This window comes from Carassius carassius, chromosome 20 (assembly GCF_963082965.1).
Source record: "Carassius carassius chromosome 20, fCarCar2.1, whole genome shotgun sequence".
In the NCBI taxonomy this organism is placed as follows: domain Eukaryota; kingdom Metazoa; phylum Chordata; class Actinopteri; order Cypriniformes; family Cyprinidae; genus Carassius; species Carassius carassius.
The window spans coordinates 25,129,979-25,148,367 of NC_081774.1; the positions used below are offsets into that span (position 1 = coordinate 25,129,979).

At 41.8% G+C, this 18,389-nt stretch overlaps 1 protein-coding gene across 1 annotated transcript in view; it reads left to right on the forward strand.

Moving 5' to 3' along the window:
* The first annotated feature begins 2,583 nt into the window (after positions 1–2,583).
* tmtopsa (teleost multiple tissue opsin a) overlaps positions 2,584–18,389 on the forward strand; it is a 102,430-nt gene continuing 86,624 nt past the window's right edge. Inside the window, exons 1-2 of the mRNA XM_059502285.1 lie at positions 2,584–3,197; positions 8,993–9,321. Of these exons, the coding sequence (XP_059358268.1) occupies positions 2,825–3,197; positions 8,993–9,321 (702 nt within the window). The 5' untranslated portion in view covers positions 2,584–2,824. The remainder of the gene's footprint in view (positions 3,198–8,992; positions 9,322–18,389) is intronic.

Genomic DNA, 18,389 nt, shown 5'->3' on the forward strand with positions numbered 1-18,389 from the left:
CATTACTAAGAGTCTTAATTGTCATGTATTTCTAAGATGATGGTTCCCAGGGTTAATGTTAAAGCTCTTGTATGTTCAATTATTCTGGGAACAAGAACCCCCATAAGGAACCATACCGCCAAAGATAAATTGTCTTCAATAAACTCAAGTAAACTTGCCAAAGTGGTTCCTGTCTGAAATGACAAATGTAATTAAATTCATGCAATGGATATGATAAATTTCCTGAATGAATTATTTACAATAATTTATATTAAGTTTGTTTATGGGCTAGTTATTATGTGTCTTTAAATTTTAAAATCCCCGCCCCATGTCTAAAGACCACTAAACAAAGGCATTGTTGACATGACTGCTTGATTGGCGCCACTCTGGTGAAGCTAACTTCAGCTAAAAAATAGAGAATAATAAACCTACACTTGCAGTCTGGAAGAGGAAGCTTCTTACTGACTTTTTTGAGGGGTAATTTTCTCTCTCTATATATCTTTCCACTATATTTATCAACTCCATGTTGCATTAATTATTATTAGGCCTGGTTCAGGGGTGCTAGAGATCTCAGTGAAGATGAGTGACAGTTTTTTAGTAATTATAAAGGGGAGTGCTCGTTGTGCGGTTTCTGTGCTTTATATAATCCATTCAGAATTGTATAAAACATGTTTTTCATGCTGCTAAGACCAATGGCCACATACACGCTGCAAAGTTTCTGGAATAACATTGGCATATAAATTCAGTTTTCACTCTTGAAAAAGCTATGATTGACATATTGATAGCCATAGTTAGTTCCTGAATAAAGCAGACTTTTGGCCTAAAATGGTTGAATAGTCTGCTGACTGAGAGACTCACTCATAACAGTCCCTTGCTGCCACCCACTGGAGGTAACTATGTAAACTGCACTGAAATCATTGAAAAATCCCCACAACACCTACACACATTTAGCATTTAAACAAGCCTCTACAAACATTAAACAAACATTATTATCACAAAGTGTCAATAATCCAGTTGTTTTTAGGGAAATAATAAATACTGCATTGGTAAATAATGCTAGAATTATTCTGTTGGACATGCATTACTGTTCAAAAGTAATTTCTGTTAACCAAGCCTGCATTTGATTTGATCCAAAATACAGTGAAAACAGTAATATCATGATATATTATAACAATTTAAAATAATAATAATACAATAGTAAACAATTTTCATCATTATTACTCCAGTATTCAGTGTCACATGATCTTCAGAAATCATTATAATATGATGATTTGCTGCTAAAGAAAAATTTCTAAATATTATCAGTGTTGAAAACAGTTGTGTACAATTTTATTTTATTTTTTTCAGGATTCTGAGATTAATAGAAAGTTCGAAAGAACAACATTTATCTGAAATAGATATAATTTGTAACATTATACACTACCATTCAAAAGTTTGGGGTTAGTAAGAATTTAAAATATTTACTCATTTTTTGGGTGGAAAGAAATTAAAGAAATTAATACTTTTATTCAGAAAGGATGCAGTGAATTGACCACAAGTGACAGTAAAGACATTTAAAATGTTACAAAATATTCTATTTCAGATAAATGATGTTCTTTTGAACTTTCTACTCATCAAAGAATCCTGAAAACGATTTGTACACAACTGTTTTCAACATTGGTTTGTCTTCACCCCCTGGTTCCTGAAATCACCTTGAGAGCTGTTATGGATAAATTAGTTGACTTTTGAGAATCTCCTGGACATGCCTATGTTAAACTTATGAACTATTATAAAGGCTATATCCTGTTTGCCCAGTTGTCTTGCACTCTTTAAATAATACCTGTTCTCTATACTATCATTACAGCCTAATAGCATTTTTCCATCCTTTTGCTACTCTTAAAGTAATAAAAAGGTCCTTAAACGGGTCCATTTGAAGTTACTGAATGCTCCTTTATCACTGGTTTCTAAAACATTATGAAATAACCATGTCTGTGCCACTGCTGAATCTGAATACCATTCAGTGAGTCTGAAAGCCATCTGAAAATTTTAGACTGTTTTTGAGAAATTATAATTTATTTTTTGATGCCAAATGCTTTTACGGATCTTCAAGTGGTTTATATGTAGACCCCTGGTATATTTGCCATAGTTGCCCTTTTGGGTCTGCTGCTTTGTCACCCTTTAAATCCAGTATTACTTGAAGTCATTTAAAAGAAGAATAGTACCTTATCTCTCTTTGTTATGCAACATTGGACTGATTATTTTTTTTTATCAACACAAAAACATGTTCTTTTATGTAAACCTGTTTTTAATAAATAGTATATGGTTTATGATAGTTAATGCATATGATGATCAAATATATTGTATTTAAATTGTGAGACTAACCCCCACCCCCACCAAAAAAGAAAAAAAGAAAAGAGTATGGTAGGGAGCCCTTATAAGACTTGATTCAATTCTGGTATAGAATCTAGGGTGCAAATTAAAAAAAAATGCGCTGCAGAGGTTTTGTCCTCTTAACCTGGATGTTGCGCCCAGAAGAGCAGAGGGACTTTGACGTCGGCTAAGAAGGAGATAGGCTACACTAACATCAACACAGTACAGTTACAGCGCATATAGGATTGTAATCACCACACGGTGGAGCAAAGGGACGCAAACTTTATTCCCACATTTAAACCGAGCAACAAAGTTCAGCAATTGAAGAAAAAAAATCTTCCTGCATATCATCCAACACTTAAACTCTACTGCAAATAACTATCCTCTCTATGGATCGCAGTCTCTTGTCAAAAAGCCACAGCACATTCAATGTTTTGCTTTCCCCCAGAAAACAATGCAGTGACTTTTGATCAATGTGTGCTCAGAACGGATTGCGATGATTGCGTCCAGCTTGAGTGTGATCAGTTGCAGGAGGGCGAACAGCGCGCTGTGCCTCAGTGCAGTGGAGGAACATTTGGAGGCGTCTTCCTCCTATCGCAACCTCAGTCCCACCGGCCACCTGCTCGTGGCTGTGACCTTGGGCTTCATCGGCGCTTTCGGATTCCTCAACAACCTTCTGGTTCTCGTGCTCTTCTGCCGCTACAAGATTCTGCGGTCCCCCATCAACTTTTTGCTGGTGAATATTTGTTTGAGTGATCTCCTGGTATGCGTGTTGGGCACGCCGTTCAGCTTTGCGGCGAGCACTCAAGGGCGATGGCTCATCGGTGACACTGGATGTGTGTGGTACGGCTTTGCCAACTCGTTGTTAGGTGAGTGTTTCTACACCTACAGTAGTCTATGCGTTATTCAGATAATCAGTTGTTTTGTTTTTGCATGCAGTAGTCTAAAAATTAGTTTGAATTTGATCCCAACTGGAATGAATCAATCAAATTATAAAAAAAACCTTATCAATCACAAGTATCTAAATTATCCAGTTGTGTCTCCATTTGCAAGCTTAGCTTAACGTGTAGCGATAACTAAATTTATATGGTATCTTTTTGCTGCAGCAGCTAAAATTGCATAATATAAAATAAACCACATCTGAGACACTTTTTAAACTCTTAAAGACAAGTGCCAAGTTTCTATTCATGCTAGTTTTATACACTTTTGAAAACTGTATTAAAAAAAAAGATTAAAAAAAAAAACAGTTTTCTGCCAAAATCTTAACATTCAATGGCTTTGAATTAGTGCCAATACGTTTTTCAAATTTTAGTAATGTAAAAAAACTTAAACAAATCATAATAATAAAAGTGTATACCAGCACCTATAGTACAGACATTTAATTTGTCAAGAATGTCCAAATCTAAATTATTTTGACTTATCTAAAAATTACTTTCAATTCATAAAAGTGAAAACATGTTAGGCTAGTCATAGCACAGATGTGTTAAAGCTCTTAATGTTTTAATGAATTGTATAGAAATGCATCTTTGGTCAACAGACAGAATTGCAGCTTATAACTGCAGATGAGTCTGAAAGTTCTTGCTGGCGGCAGCAAATCTTATGCCCAAGTAAATTTAGTACCCTTAACTGATGTGATTCTCAGTCAATAACTCAGTGATGAAACACCACTTGGATAGAAGATTTCCAGTTTTTTCAAGGTTTGTCTACCTTTATCACAAATGTACTGAACTGAGACATGAAGCATTTGATTTTTCAATTTAAAGATTTCTCACTATGTTTAATTGATGTAATTTGACTAGCATGTTAAATTATATTACTTATACTTACTTGTTTTAGTGAACAACATAATATAAAAGAAAAAAAAATGCTAGAAAAAGCAGAGTGCCAAATAAAGAAATCACAAGCATTGGTTAAAATCTTCTCTTATCCTTTCCTTGTCCATGTGACCAAATCTGAGACATTAACACTGACCTACAGTATCAGCAGACCATAGCATGTCAGGCTCACCTCAGCTTAGTGATACAAAAATATATTTTTGGTTAGAAAGTGAGGCTGTAATAGAGAAATACATTTCTCTGTTAATTTTCAGAACTGCATAGTGTCTTTGAGTAATTCATTACTTCGAATCACAACAGTCAACACTGTGTTTTCAGAACTCATAAACATTAATTACATTAGAAGGACATACAACAGTGACGATAATAACACTGATGTTGAAGATGTACCACTAATTTGTTTTTTAAGAAAGGATCTGTCGTTCATTCAGGAACACTACTAAACTGATAGTAATTTCATCAACCACATACTTCATTCCACTACTATTAATTCACTTAGTACTTTCCATAGTAACTATTGCCAAAAGCAGCTGTCTGCATGCCTTGTGAAATTGTTTGTTTTCTTATGCAGTGTTTTAGACTCAAGAGTAGTATTGCATCACAATTCATACACTCTTTAAAATAAGGTGCTTCCCGATGCCATATAGGAACCTTTTTATATAAATAGTTCCACAAAGAACCTCTAACATCTGAAGAACCTTTCTGTTTCCAAAAAGGTTCATTGTAGCGAAAGAAGGTTCTTCAGATTATAAAAAAGTAAGAAAGAGATGGGTCTTTAAAGAACCTTCGACTGAATGGTATTTTGTGGAACCAAAAACGGTTATTCTATGGCATCGCTGCAAAGAACCTTTTATGCACCTTTAATTAACTTTTAACCCTGGGTAAAGTATAAACAGTATGGAAGATTAAGCAAGATAACTCAGAATTCCATTTACCTGGGGTATAAACTGACCCAGTGTTAATTATTTCAAATGTAAAAGCCCTAGATATTAATTCCCTATAAATAAGCTTAGCAGTAAAATGTTGGAGGGACATGACAATTTGAATATGTAGTTTTTTATTTTGTATTAATCTTATTTGTTCTGTGTTTTTTTTTGTGTATTTTATTTATTTATTATTTATTTATTTTGCATTTGATTAGATCAAATAGAGATATAGCCTAGCCTAACCAAGGCATTGCAAGGCTGGCAATGAATGCAGCAGAGCAAGACAAATCACATTTGATTGCTTTGTTTTTGGGAAAATCACCTCTTGGCTGCTTAACATAGCCAGAATATTAGATTTTGAATCCACCTCAGTATGGCTTTTTTTCAGATACTTACTATGTCCGATTAATCTCCTCTGAGATGTTATATGGACAATTTATCATTGGAATAAGCAAAAAAGGCCCCATGTCTCGTAAAATGTTTATGACTGTTGGTTTCATCTGGATTAAATTTGAAGAAAGTAATCAAAAAATGATTTCATACTACAGGGCTGTGTTCTTGAGCACTGATCCCAGAGGAACACTTTAAAATTGTAGTGCATCAAAATGTGAGTTACATCTCTCTCACGGAACAGGAAGAACTGAACAGACCGGGTATTTAAACACACAGGAGGTAATGAGTGAACTGGAGACAGGTGGGGAATAATCAATTAACAAAACAAGAACAGGAAGAAGACCAAATAATGAAACAGAAAGTTCATTAACGTAACAGTTCGCCCCCTCCCGGAACGGTGCGTCCTTGCACCGCAAGAGGAATACCAGCGGAGGGAGGGTGGGGGTTCTGGAGGCGGGCGTGGGGCAGGCAAGGGGCAGGCGAAGAGGGAGCAAGGAGGTAGGAACCAGGGTGGAGTGGATGGAGGGAGGAGCCAGGAAGGAGCCCGGAGCAGGAGGAGCCAGATGGTCCTCCAGAACCAGGATGGAGATCCACGGTGGAGTCGACGGCGGGAGGAGCCATGGTGGAGAAGGGGCTGACGACACCAGGGGGCTGACAGGCGGAGACTGCACCGGTGGGTGAGGAGCCCAAGATGGAGCAGCACAGCCGCAGAGCCAGGGTGAAGCAGAGGATCCGGAGGGCCTAGGTGGAGCAGAAGGCTCAGGCGACCAAGGCGGAGGCGGGGCCCTGGAAGACCGCTGTAGAGCCGGAGTGACTGAGGATGGAGGTGGAACCAGAGGGAAGGAGGAGCCTGACAGAGCCGGAGGGATGGAGTGATGAGGTGTAGCCAGAGGAATGGAGTCCCGAGGCGGCAGATGGTCGACGACTGACCAAGGTGGAGCCGGAGGGACGAGGGAGCCCGGTGGAGCAGGTGGGATGCCAGGCCACGGTGGAGACGAGGGAGCTAAGAGCCAAGGCGGATCCGCTGTGTCGAAGGACCGAAGATGAGTCCAGGGCTCGGAGGCTGGAGGCGGAGACAGGGATTTCATACGCCAAGGAGGAGCTGGAGACTGGCAGTCCAGCGGCGAACCATCACGCCCAGATGGCGCGGACTGAGGGTGAGCTGCTGGACTGACTGGCACCAGCAGAGACGAGGTCGAGGAACTGGCTGGTCTAGGAGGAGGTGGGAGAGGGAGCCTGGGAGGGAATACAGGAGACACAGGAAATTCAAGGCTGGGCGGAACCAGCGGAGACACAGAAAATTCAGGGCTGGGCGGAACCAGCGGAAACAGAAAATTCAGGGCTGGGCAGAACCAGCGGAGAAACAGAAAACTCTGGGCTGGGTGGAACCAGCGGAGAAACAGAAAACTCAGGGTTGGGCGGAAATGGAGCAGAGGAACTGACTGGAGGAGGTGGGAATGGGAGACTGAGAGGGTATACAGGGGGATCAGGGCTGGACGGAACCAGCGGAGAAACAGAAAATTCAGGGATTACCTCCATAGAGCGGTCCATAAGTTGCTCCATATCATTTTCAGAAACAGAATACAGCTCACCCTCAGTCGCAGAAGAGTGGGCAGGGCTTTCCTCCACGCCCTCGATCTCCACTAAAACTCCCACGACGCACGGTGTTGCTTGGTGGTGCAGATGGTCCATGAAGATCCATTTTTCTCCAGCACCCACTCCACGAAAGCGGCGAAATCCTCTCGGGGACCGTTCGCTGGTAGGCGTGCCTTACACCACTCGCTCAGGCCGGTGTAGAAGAAATTTGAGAGCAAGCGGTCGGGGAAGTGGGTAAGGCACGCCAGATCTAGAAAGTCCCTGGTATGGTCCTCTAGCGAACGGTCCAGTTGCTCCAGGCATAGGAGACGGACTGCTGGAATCGCCATTCTGGGAGAGGGAAGAAAACAAAAACCAAAAAGAAAAAAAAAAACGCAGCTAACTAAACTGTTTTGGTCCGTGATTCTGTATGGGGTGTATGCTAACATAAGAATAAAATAGCTTGAGGAGGGTCTTGATCAATGAGGAGTTTACTGAATATCGAAGGAGATTACAGACTATGTACAACACATTAGGTTAGGTTACTTCACAATAGGTTAACTTACAAATAACAGCATTAACAATCACGAACCAGGAAGAACTGAACAGACCGGGTATTTAAACACACAGGAGGTAATGAGGGAACTGGAGACGGGTGGGGAATAATCAATTAACAAAACAAGAACAGGAAGAAGACCAAATAAGGAAACAGAAAGTTCATTAACGTAACATCAACATTCACAGAACACTGTTATTTTTAACGAAAGCAAGCGGCTGCTGCATGCATGGACTTTGCAGATTGCCAGCAAATAGCACTGCTTTTATAATCTCGGACATCTCAGTTCATCACAATCTCACAAATCTCTGATATAACACAGTAAACATGGATAATGATTCTTTCATAAAGTCTACAATTTGTGTGTTACAATGAGAGGAATTCTCGCAAATTTCAGCTCTGCATTGCTTAAACCTGCAAACACGTTATAACTTAAATAGAAACTCTTCATGCGGTTGCACCTGTTAATCATTTATATTATATTAGTTCATGTTACTTTTGTGCAATATATGAATAACCATTTATTTGTTTAAGATATTTTATGTTTTATATTTTGCGGGAATCATTTTATTCTCCTGCATCTCGCAAATATACGAGTATCCACCCCCACTAGCACTCGCCCATCTTCTCCTGCGCTGATGTTGCGTCGTGGATCGCGGGAGCAGGTCTCTAATCCACTGGCACTTGACTCGACAGTGCGTGTACTACATCCTTTTTACAGTCTCTAGATCAGCAATACAACGCAGCAGTAACATATAGAGACCTGTCTTATATATAGATATATAGATATGTGTGTATGTGTGAGTGTGTATATATATATATTTTTAATGCGGAATATATGTTTTATAAATATATGAAATGTAGAACATATAAAAAAAAAAGTTTTCGTGGCTCATCTGCCAGTGGGTGTCCCCCAAGCATAAAAGTGAAACTCTGCCTATGCTTGTTACTATACTCTAAATACTATTTTGAAAATTATAATGCGTTAAATTACTTCTTTACTAAAAAGTTATCAAATTACAGTAACGAGTTACTAAGCAATGCATTGCTGCCAAACACTGATCGGGATCATTTGCACCTAAAACTGCACAACAAATAAAGAGTATGGATAAAGAATAAAAGGCTTACTTATCAGGCAACTCAACTGAACTCTGCAAAAGTACTTTCTTATGTGCATCAGAGCTGCTTTTTATCAGTCAGTGCCAGTCTTGAATTAATAGTAGGACATGAGTTCTGCCCTTCTGAATGACATTTCTATGCCTGTTTAAAAAATACCCATAACTGAACTCCATGTAAGCAGTCTTTCTGAAATGGAATGACACATTTTTCTATTTAAACTTAAATCCTATTATCAAAAAATCCCTTTATCTTTTCTGCAGGCATTGTGTCACTTATCTCTCTGGCCGTGCTATCATACGAACGGTACTGTACAATGATGGGCTCCACTGAGGCTGATGCCACCAACTATAGGAAGGTGGCCGGTGGGGTAGTGATGTCCTGGGTCTACTCTCTAATCTGGACTGTGCCCCCTCTGTTTGGTTGGAGCCGCTATGGCCCAGAAGGCCCCGGGACCACCTGCTCTGTAGACTGGACAACCAAGACAGCCAATAACATCTCTTACATCATTTGTCTTTTTATTTTTTGCCTGATTGTCCCCTTCCTGGTCATTGTCTTCTGCTATGGTAAGCTGCTGCATGCCATTAAACAGGTGAGTGGTGCACTGTCATTGGTTATCTGAAATAAGTTTTTCAACTAAAAATTAGCATGTGTCCTTGGTAGTAGTATTTGATTAAGGTTAGGATATCTGATATTTAGCAGCTGCTTATAGTCCATTCACTGCAGGGAGCATCCTGGGGTTATGGTCCTTTTTCAAGGGCACAGTGCTGGTAGGGGATCTCAAAAATGTTATAGTTCTAGTTGCCAGCCAGCATCTCTAAAGGAAAAGTTGACCCCAAAATGAAAGGTGTCTTATTTTTCATTCACCCTTCATGTTGTTTCGAAAATGTATATTTAGTAAAATACAAAAGTTACGGTGGCCGAGACAGCTCAAGACGCTGCAACTTAAGAAAACACATGCAAATTGAAAAAACATCAGCAAGTGAAGAAAACATCTTCATCATTTTGACAACACAAGTGTTGCAAATCATCACAACACATGCATATAGCGAAACGCGCTGCAAATCATCACAACACATGCATATGACGAAACGCGCTGCAAATCCTCACAACACTTGCATACAACGAAACGCGCTGTAAATACTTCACAAAACATGCATATAGCGAAACGCGCTGCAAATCATCACAACACATACATACAACAAAACATGCTGCAAATCCTCACAACACTTGCATACAACGAAACATGCTGCAAATACTTCACAACACATGCATATAGCGAAACGCACTGCAAATCATCACAACACATGCATACAACGAAACGCGCTGCAAATACATCACAACACATGCATACAACGAAATGCGCTGCAAATACTTCACAACACATGCATATAGCGAAACGCGCTGCAAATACTTCACAACACATGCATACAACGAAACGCGCTGCAAATACTTCACAACACATGCATACAACGAAACGCGCTGCAAATACTTCACAACACATGCATACAACGAAATGCGCTGCAAATACTTCACAACACATATAAATTAAGAAACGCTGCAAATCCTCACAGCACATAAACATTAAGAAACAATTCCTGAATGAAGCATTGAATGAAGCATGAAACAAAAAATGAAGCATTGCAAATTTATTTTCATTAACCCTGAAATTATTTTTAGTTGAGAATATTAAAGTTAGCCATCTTAAGTAACGTTTTACATTCAATCATGTAATTATTCAGCGTATTTAGGCTAATAATATCAAAAAGATAAAGGAAAAAAAGGTGTTTTAAAAAACACCATAAAAAAAAAACTCACCTTTCAGTTCACCAACGAGTTGACCAGCCACTGCACGATAAACAAATCCAAGTCGGGTCCGAAACTTTTTGAGGTCTCCTTGAAACATTTCCATTGTGGTCAGTGCTATCTGCAGCGCTTTTGTTAATTGCATGTGTTGTGAGGATTTGCAGCGCGTTTCGTTACATGCCTGTGTTGTGATGATTTGCAGCGTGTTTCGTTTATGCATTTGTTGTGATGATTTGCAGCGCGTTTCGTTATATGCATGTGTTGTGATGATTTGCATCGCGTTTCGTTATATGCATGTGTTTTGATGATTTGCAGCGCGTTTCGTTATATGCATGTGTTGTGAAGGATTTGCAACACTTGTGTTGTCAAACTGATGAAGATGTTTTCTTCATTTGCTGATGTTTTTTTAAATTTGCATGTGTTTTCTTAAGTTGCAGCGTGTTGAGCTGTCTCAGCCACCGTAAAAAGTAGAGTATTGAAGAGTCTTTACACATCTCTTTCCACATCCAAGCTCAAAACTAAACCAAGCTAAAACCAAAAAATAACTGAACACCATAAAATGGTCCCAGAAGTATAAAGTGTTTGAGTAAATGTAATTAATTACTGAACTTTAGTATCTTTTTGGATATTCTGCAGTTCAAAGATATTAGTAACTTTTAGTCTCTATTTCACTACATTTTTGAATAAGCATCTGTACTCTTTACTCCACTACATTTGTAGAGAGGGTTGCAATTACATATTACATTTTACATTGCAGCAGTTTTTTTGGCTACAAAATTGATATTGCCAACTACAGGGCACTGAAAGTATTATGTCTTGTGCATTTTGCTCTTACCCAAACTTGTCAACAAGGCTACTTTACAAGAATGTGAGTAGTTGTGAATCACAGGTGTTTTATATAAAACCTGATCTCATGAAAGTATGTATCAATAGCACAAGTTTATGTTTGATTTGGCATACTGTTAATATGCAGAAATTGACTTTGACATGCACATGATACGCAATGGCTAGGTTAATGGTTTGTGGGGTAAATGCTTACCATATGTACGTGAAATCTGTGTATTATATGCACACCAACAAATTTCATTGTAGCAAAGTTCGTGGGATGGAAGGAAGAGGACAAAGGGGTCGGCTGGACTGCTGAAAGGTTTAATATGAACAAAAAGAACTAAAAAGTTACAAACACCCAAACGGTGACTCTTATTCTGACACATCAACACTAGTTTCGTTTCGTTTCACTCCTTCCGGTTTCCGCCTCTGGCCTGAGTCAGCAGTCCGTCTCTCTCTCGGTTGCTTCCGACTCTCCTGGCGTTTTATACTCTCTCCACGCCAATTACTAGAACAAGAAACAGGTGATGATAATTTTTGCCCAAACCACTCACTTACCGCTCGTCTCCTGATTCTCTCTCCCGCTGCAGACTTCGCTAGACCACGCCCCCCCTGCCACATACCCCCACCGCCCGACTCAGGCCGGGGAGCCATCCGGCCTGCAGCCCCCCCCCCCATTTCTGGAGAGGAAGTCGGCCACCGCCATCTGAACAACCGGCCTGTGGTATCCTTCATGCGGTGGAGCCACTGCAGCGGAGCGTGGTCCGAACAGAGGGTGAACTCCCGTCCCAGGAGATAATAGCGGAGGGTGAGGACGGCCCATCTGATGGCAAGGCACTCTTTCTCGATGGTGCTGTACTTAGCCTCTCTCTTCGAGAGCTTCCGGCTAATGTACAGCACCGGCCGTTCCTCCCCCTCTATCTCCTGGGACAGGACTGCCCCCAGCCCCCTGTCCGACGCATCTGTCTGCAACAGAAAAGGGAGAGAAAAATCAGGAGAGTGTAACAACGGCCCGCCACACAGAGCAGCCTTGACCTGAGTAAAGGCCTGCTGACACGGCTCCGTCCACTGGACCGTATCTGGCACCTCCTTTTTAGTAAGGTCAGTCAAAGGGCTGGTGAGGTCCGAATAATTAGGAATAAACCTTCTATAATATCCCACCAGCCCCAAGAACTGCCTTACCTCCTTTTTGGTCTTGGGACGTGGGCAGGTCGCAATAGCGACTGTCTTAGCAATATGCCCCAAGTGGAAGCCCAGATACCTTACTTCCACACGCCCAATTGCACACTTCTTTGGGTTGGCCGTGAGCCCCGCTCCCCTCAGCGACCTCAGGACAGCCCTCAGATGCTGCATATGCCGCTGCCAATCATTACTAAATATAATGATATTATCCAGGTAGGCAGCCGCATACGCAGCATGGGGCCGCAGAATCCTATCCATGAGGCGCTGAAAGGTAGCTGGGGCCCCGAACAAGCCAAACGGAAGGGTAACAAATTGGTGTAATCCAAACGGCGTTGTGTAAGCTGTCTTTTCTCTGGACAATGGAGACAAGGGGATCTGCCAATAGCCCTTTGTTAAGTCCAATGTCGAATAAAAGCGAGCCGTGCCTAGCCGATCAAGCAACTCATCAACCCGCGGCATTGGATACGCATCGAATTTCGACACAGCATTCACCTTGCGGTAATCTACACAGAACCGGACTGAGCGTCCGTTTTCGGAACTAAAACTATCGGGCTCGCCCAGTTACTATTAGATTCTTCTATTACCCCCATGTCAAGCATAGCGCCTAATTCAGCCTGAACTACTTTTTTCTTGTGCTCAGGTAAATGATACGGCCGGCTGCAAACTACCACGCCCGGCTCGGTCTCGATATGGTGCTGAATCAGGTTAGTACGGCCCGGTAGGGACGAGAAGACGTCGGCAAACTCTGCCTGCAATTTCGTTAAATCAGTGAGTTGGGACGGCGAGAGGTGATCTCCACCTGGAGCCAGGGCGAGGGATTGTGGTTTGATATTCGCCTCTGGCCCGAGATCATCCTCTCCGCCAATCACCGTTGCCAACATCACTGATTCTGCCTCATTCCATTTTTTGAGGAGATTGAGGTGGTAGATCTGACGGGACCCGTTCCTATCGGACCGTATTACCTCATAATCGAGATCTCCGACCTGTCGTGCGACCTCAAACGGTCCCTGCCACTTAGCCATTAATTTGTAGCTCGACGTTGGGAGTAATACAAGTACTTTCTCTCCCGGTGCAAATTTGCGTAACCTAGTTCCCCTGTTATACAGCTGGCTCTGGCGGTCCTGGGCGTGTAACAAATTCTCCCTTGATAGCTGCCCCAATGTGTGGAGTTTTGTTCTCAAGTCCAGCACATACTGAATTTCGTTTTTGCCCTGAGATGGTCCCTCCTCCCAAGTTTCTCTCAGTATGTCGAGCACCCCCCGGGGCTGGCGTCCATAGAGAAGCTCGAAGGGGGAAAACCCTGTGGAGGCTTGCGGGACCTCTCGCACAGCGAATAACAAGGGCTCTAGCCACCTATCCCAATTTTTGGCGTCTTCGTGAACGAACTTACGGATCATGGATTTAAGTGTGCGATTAAATCGTTCAACCAGGCCGTCGGTTTGTGGGTGATAGACGCTAGTTCGAATCGACTTAATGCCCAACAATCCGTACAGTTCGCGTAGCGTATGTGACATAAACGCCGTGCCCTGATCGCAGTTCATTATTGAATTCAGTTATGTCATTTCTGTTCAATTAAATAGTGTCTGTGCATTTATTTGCAATCGAGTCAACGATATCGCTGTAGATGAAGTGTCCCCAACTAAGCAAGCCAGAGGCGACAGTGGAAACTCCATCGGTGACAGAATGGAGAAAAAAACCTTGGGAGAAACCAGGCTCAGTTGGGGGGCCAGTTCTCCTCTGACCAGACGAAACCAGTAGTTCAATTCCAGGCTGCAGCAAAGTCAGATTGTGCAGAAGAATCATCTGTTTCCTGTGGTCTTGTCCTGGTGCTCCTTTGAGACAAGGTCTTTACAGGGGATCTGTATCTGGGGCTCTAGTTGTCCTGGTGTCCGCTGTCTTTCAGGGATGTAGAGGTCCTTTCTAGGTGCTGATCCAGCATCTGGTCTGGATACATACTGGATCCGGGTGACTGCAGTGACCCTCTGATCTGGACACAGACTGGATCTGGTGGCCACGGTGACCTCGGATTATTCTGACACATCGTGTTGCATAATCAACTATGACTAATGCAAAGCGATGTCCTCGTGCCGATCGCTCTAATGGCCCGATGAGGTCCATACCAATTCTTTCGAAGGGGACCTGCATTAAGGGAAGAGGGCGCAAAGGTGCTTTTGGGGCGGCCGGTGGGTTTACCAACTGACATTCCGGACAAGACGCGCACAACATGCGCACGTTGTCATGAATGCCCGGCCAAAAGAAACGGGCCATGAGGCGATTTAGTGTTGCTGCCTGTCCCAAATGGCCCGCCATAGGATTAGAATGAGCCGCATGGAAAAGCATTTCCCTGCGGCCCTTTGCAATTAACAATTGGGTTGTATTCAATTTTGTCCGAGCGTCTTGGGTCACTCGATACAACCGGTCTTTTAAAATGGCAAAATACGGATAGGAGAGACTGGCCATCGATGGCGCGGACCTGTTGAAACGCATGTTTTAGGGTCTCATCCTGAGACTGCTCCAGAGGAAAGTCATCACGCTCCGAGAGAATCAGTCTCCTGATTTCGTTCGGTTCCCCTGAAGCAGAACCCAGCGGTCCTGGCTCAGTTTCCCCCACCTGTACCTGCGCGGCCTCCTTCCGCGCCTTATTCCCCCAAGAGGAATCCGCACATAACGACCCCAATAAAACCGTAAACGTGGGCCAATTCGTTCCCAAGATTATCGGATGCCGGAGGTGGGGACTAACTGCCACCTCCACACTATGCTTTTGTCCCCGGAATTGATTTATAATTGGGACAACCGGATACTCCACCACATCCCCGTGTACGCACCGCACCTTAACCACGCCAGAAGTTGTTGGGCGGCCACCTGGGCTTCTCCAGAGAGCAGGGGAATGAGGCGCACCGGCCACTGCTCTCGGGGCCACCCGCAGGCCTCCGCTGACTTTTCAAAAAGCTCCAGGAAGGCCTCCGGATCCGAAAGAAGGCTTTGACTTTATAATTTTATGTAGCATTATTTTATGTATCCATTATACTGAAGAAACCTTTTTGAAGGATATTGTTTATATATATATATATTTGAGTTTTTCAGTTTTATTTTGGTATTCGAAAATGAACATGATTGCACTCTTCACAAATCAACTCTTTCTTGTTTTTGTTACATATTCTCTGTGCATTGTCTTAGACTTTTAAGGTATGTGAAAAGGTACGACCCCAGTGACAGCCTTTGTACCTTTTTTCTGAGAGTGTACACCTCTGAATGGTCCCTATGACATGCTCTGTATTCCAAGTCTTCAAATGTGGCTAGATAACGTTAGGTTATTTTTTGTATCAGTGTTCAACATTTCAAATCAAAAATGGATTTAACAATTCAGCAAAACACTTTGGTTGTCACACGTCTCTTAACTGAACATGGACCAGTTTGAATATACCTAATGATCAAGGGCATTTGAGAACTGCAGCAGATGGGAAGATTTTCAATAAATGACAAATTGAATATCATTCGGTTCTTTAAAAAAGCAGTTTCATTGCTTCACGCAAGTTACTTTATTATTTCAGCCTGGAAAAAATAAAATAACTTTCTCCAACTTGGAATATTGCTAGCCCATCTCAGAGGATAATCACTTATATATGTACTCCTCAAAGGAGTGTATTTTAGTTTACTGTGTGTGAAAGTCTTCAATTTCGAATACTGCTTGTCTGAATTTTTTTTTTTTACTGAATAATGCATGGCAGTGCTTGTCTTTTGATGTATTGTATATCAATAATAGCTTCATATTTGGTTGCATTTTATTTTGTTGGAAGGAAGAGTGCTTGGATGAAAGATGAGAAATGAAGTGCAGATTGTGTGTGCTGACCACTTTAAGATTAATGGAACAACCTGTTCTAACATACTGCAGTCACTGTTTTCAACATGCTTTAAGAAAGATAATATAGTCACAAACTGACAGCTGAGATATAAAACGATAGTACTGAAGTCACCCTTAAAGAGTTATGAGATTTTTTATTAAAAAACAATCAATGGTGTAAAACAGAATCCTGTGAGATATAAAAAATGTCTTCCAGGTTACTAGAATCATCCAGGCAGGTGTGTGGGAACAGGATGAATTGATTCTCCCTGAATGATTCTAAAGCTCAAATTTCAATACCAAGCGATATATTTTATTTAACAGAATTCGCCTACAACGAACGACCCGTTTGGACTACATCCCTCTAGTTCCTGCAGTAATGACGTCACTAAAACAGTTTGTAGACTAACCTACGCCCACATGAATACACAAAAAAGGGGGCGTGGTCTTGTTGCGCTACGACGGATAAAAGGAATAGATGCGTTTGTGTTTGTTGCCATGTCGTCAAATTGCTGTTATTTTCATCTCGGAGTCCAATCATCTTTGTTTGGCCTTCCCAGGGATGTTGTACTTAGAAATCAATGGTTACAATTTATGTTTAACTCGGTTCCCGAAAATTATAATCCTCATGTAAAACTATGTGCAGCACATTTTGCTGAGGACAGCTTGCTGAGGACAACTTCCTCAATCTCAATCAGTTTAATGCCGGATTCGCGCAAAGATTATTCTTGAAAGATGGAGCAGTTCCCTCTTTGTCTGGAGAAGGCGTTGTTTATGGACCACAACTGGTAAGTGTATTTTATTATTTAAGTTGGTGCGTTTAACAGTTTCTGTAACTTACTCAAAGGGCAATGCTGTTTAGCTTTGTTAACTAGATGTTAGGGCTGTGCAAAAAAATCGAATGCGATTTTCATGCGCATCTCCTCAGTAAAAACGCTCCTGTGTAGCAGTTTTTAAAACAAATCCTACCCACTTGCTTCTCAAAACTAGCCCAATCGCGTTTCCAGGAGGGCAGCGTGCGCTAAGCTGCTGTCGAATCACAACACAGGAACCGCTGGCACAACCAGAATTTGGTATGTATTTCTAAAGGAGGGACTTCTTGGAACAAGGAAAGCCCGTTTTTATGACAGTGAAAACAGCGGTATACAGATATGTGAATTGTGTGAAAAATACTGTGTTTTTTTACACGCGAAACATGAACACATGTTATATTGCACACTGTAAACACAATCAAAGCTTCAAAAAAGCACGAAAAACGGGACCTTTAATTAAAGATGGAAAACTAAACTTTTTGAAAACATTACCGTTATCATTTCTATGTAAATTTGGGAAAATGTGATGTCTTAAGTTTAACGTATGTGTTCATTATATAGCAATGGTTTTCAAACACAGCCCCCCCCCCACACTCTGCATATTTTGCATGTTTCTCTTATCTTACACACCTGATTCTGATAACCAGCTTGTTAGAAGAGAGCTACGTGAATGAAATTTGTTCCAATTGACATGATCCCTGCACAGTGTTGGAGATGGCGGCCTGTCCACACGCAGCAGCTTCTCTCACTCGCGACAGAATGGTGTTTTTGTATGTCTTCTTCGCATCTACTTGTCTTTAAGTGTGCATACGGCGCTATTCAGCTCGATCAGCTCTATCAGCTGATATGCTATTGAGCAGATAGAGCTCTCATTGCGGGAGAAAAAATCTGCAGCAGCGGGCTTTGTGTTTACATCAATGATGCGCGGTGCCATGATGCTGTTGTGGTCTGCAAACACTGCTCACCCCTGGTGGAGTTTATGATTATTAAGTGCCGGCCATTCTATACCAAGGGAAAATACAGCCATACTGCTTTTTGCTGTTTACATTCCTCTTAACTCCAACAACAGCAACAGGAATGATGCACAGCACATCAGTGAGCAGCAGACAGCCCAAGCTGATAGGGCCAACCTATCCCACGGCATCAGAGAGGCTAAGAGGCATTACTCCAGGAAGATAGCCCATCAATTCA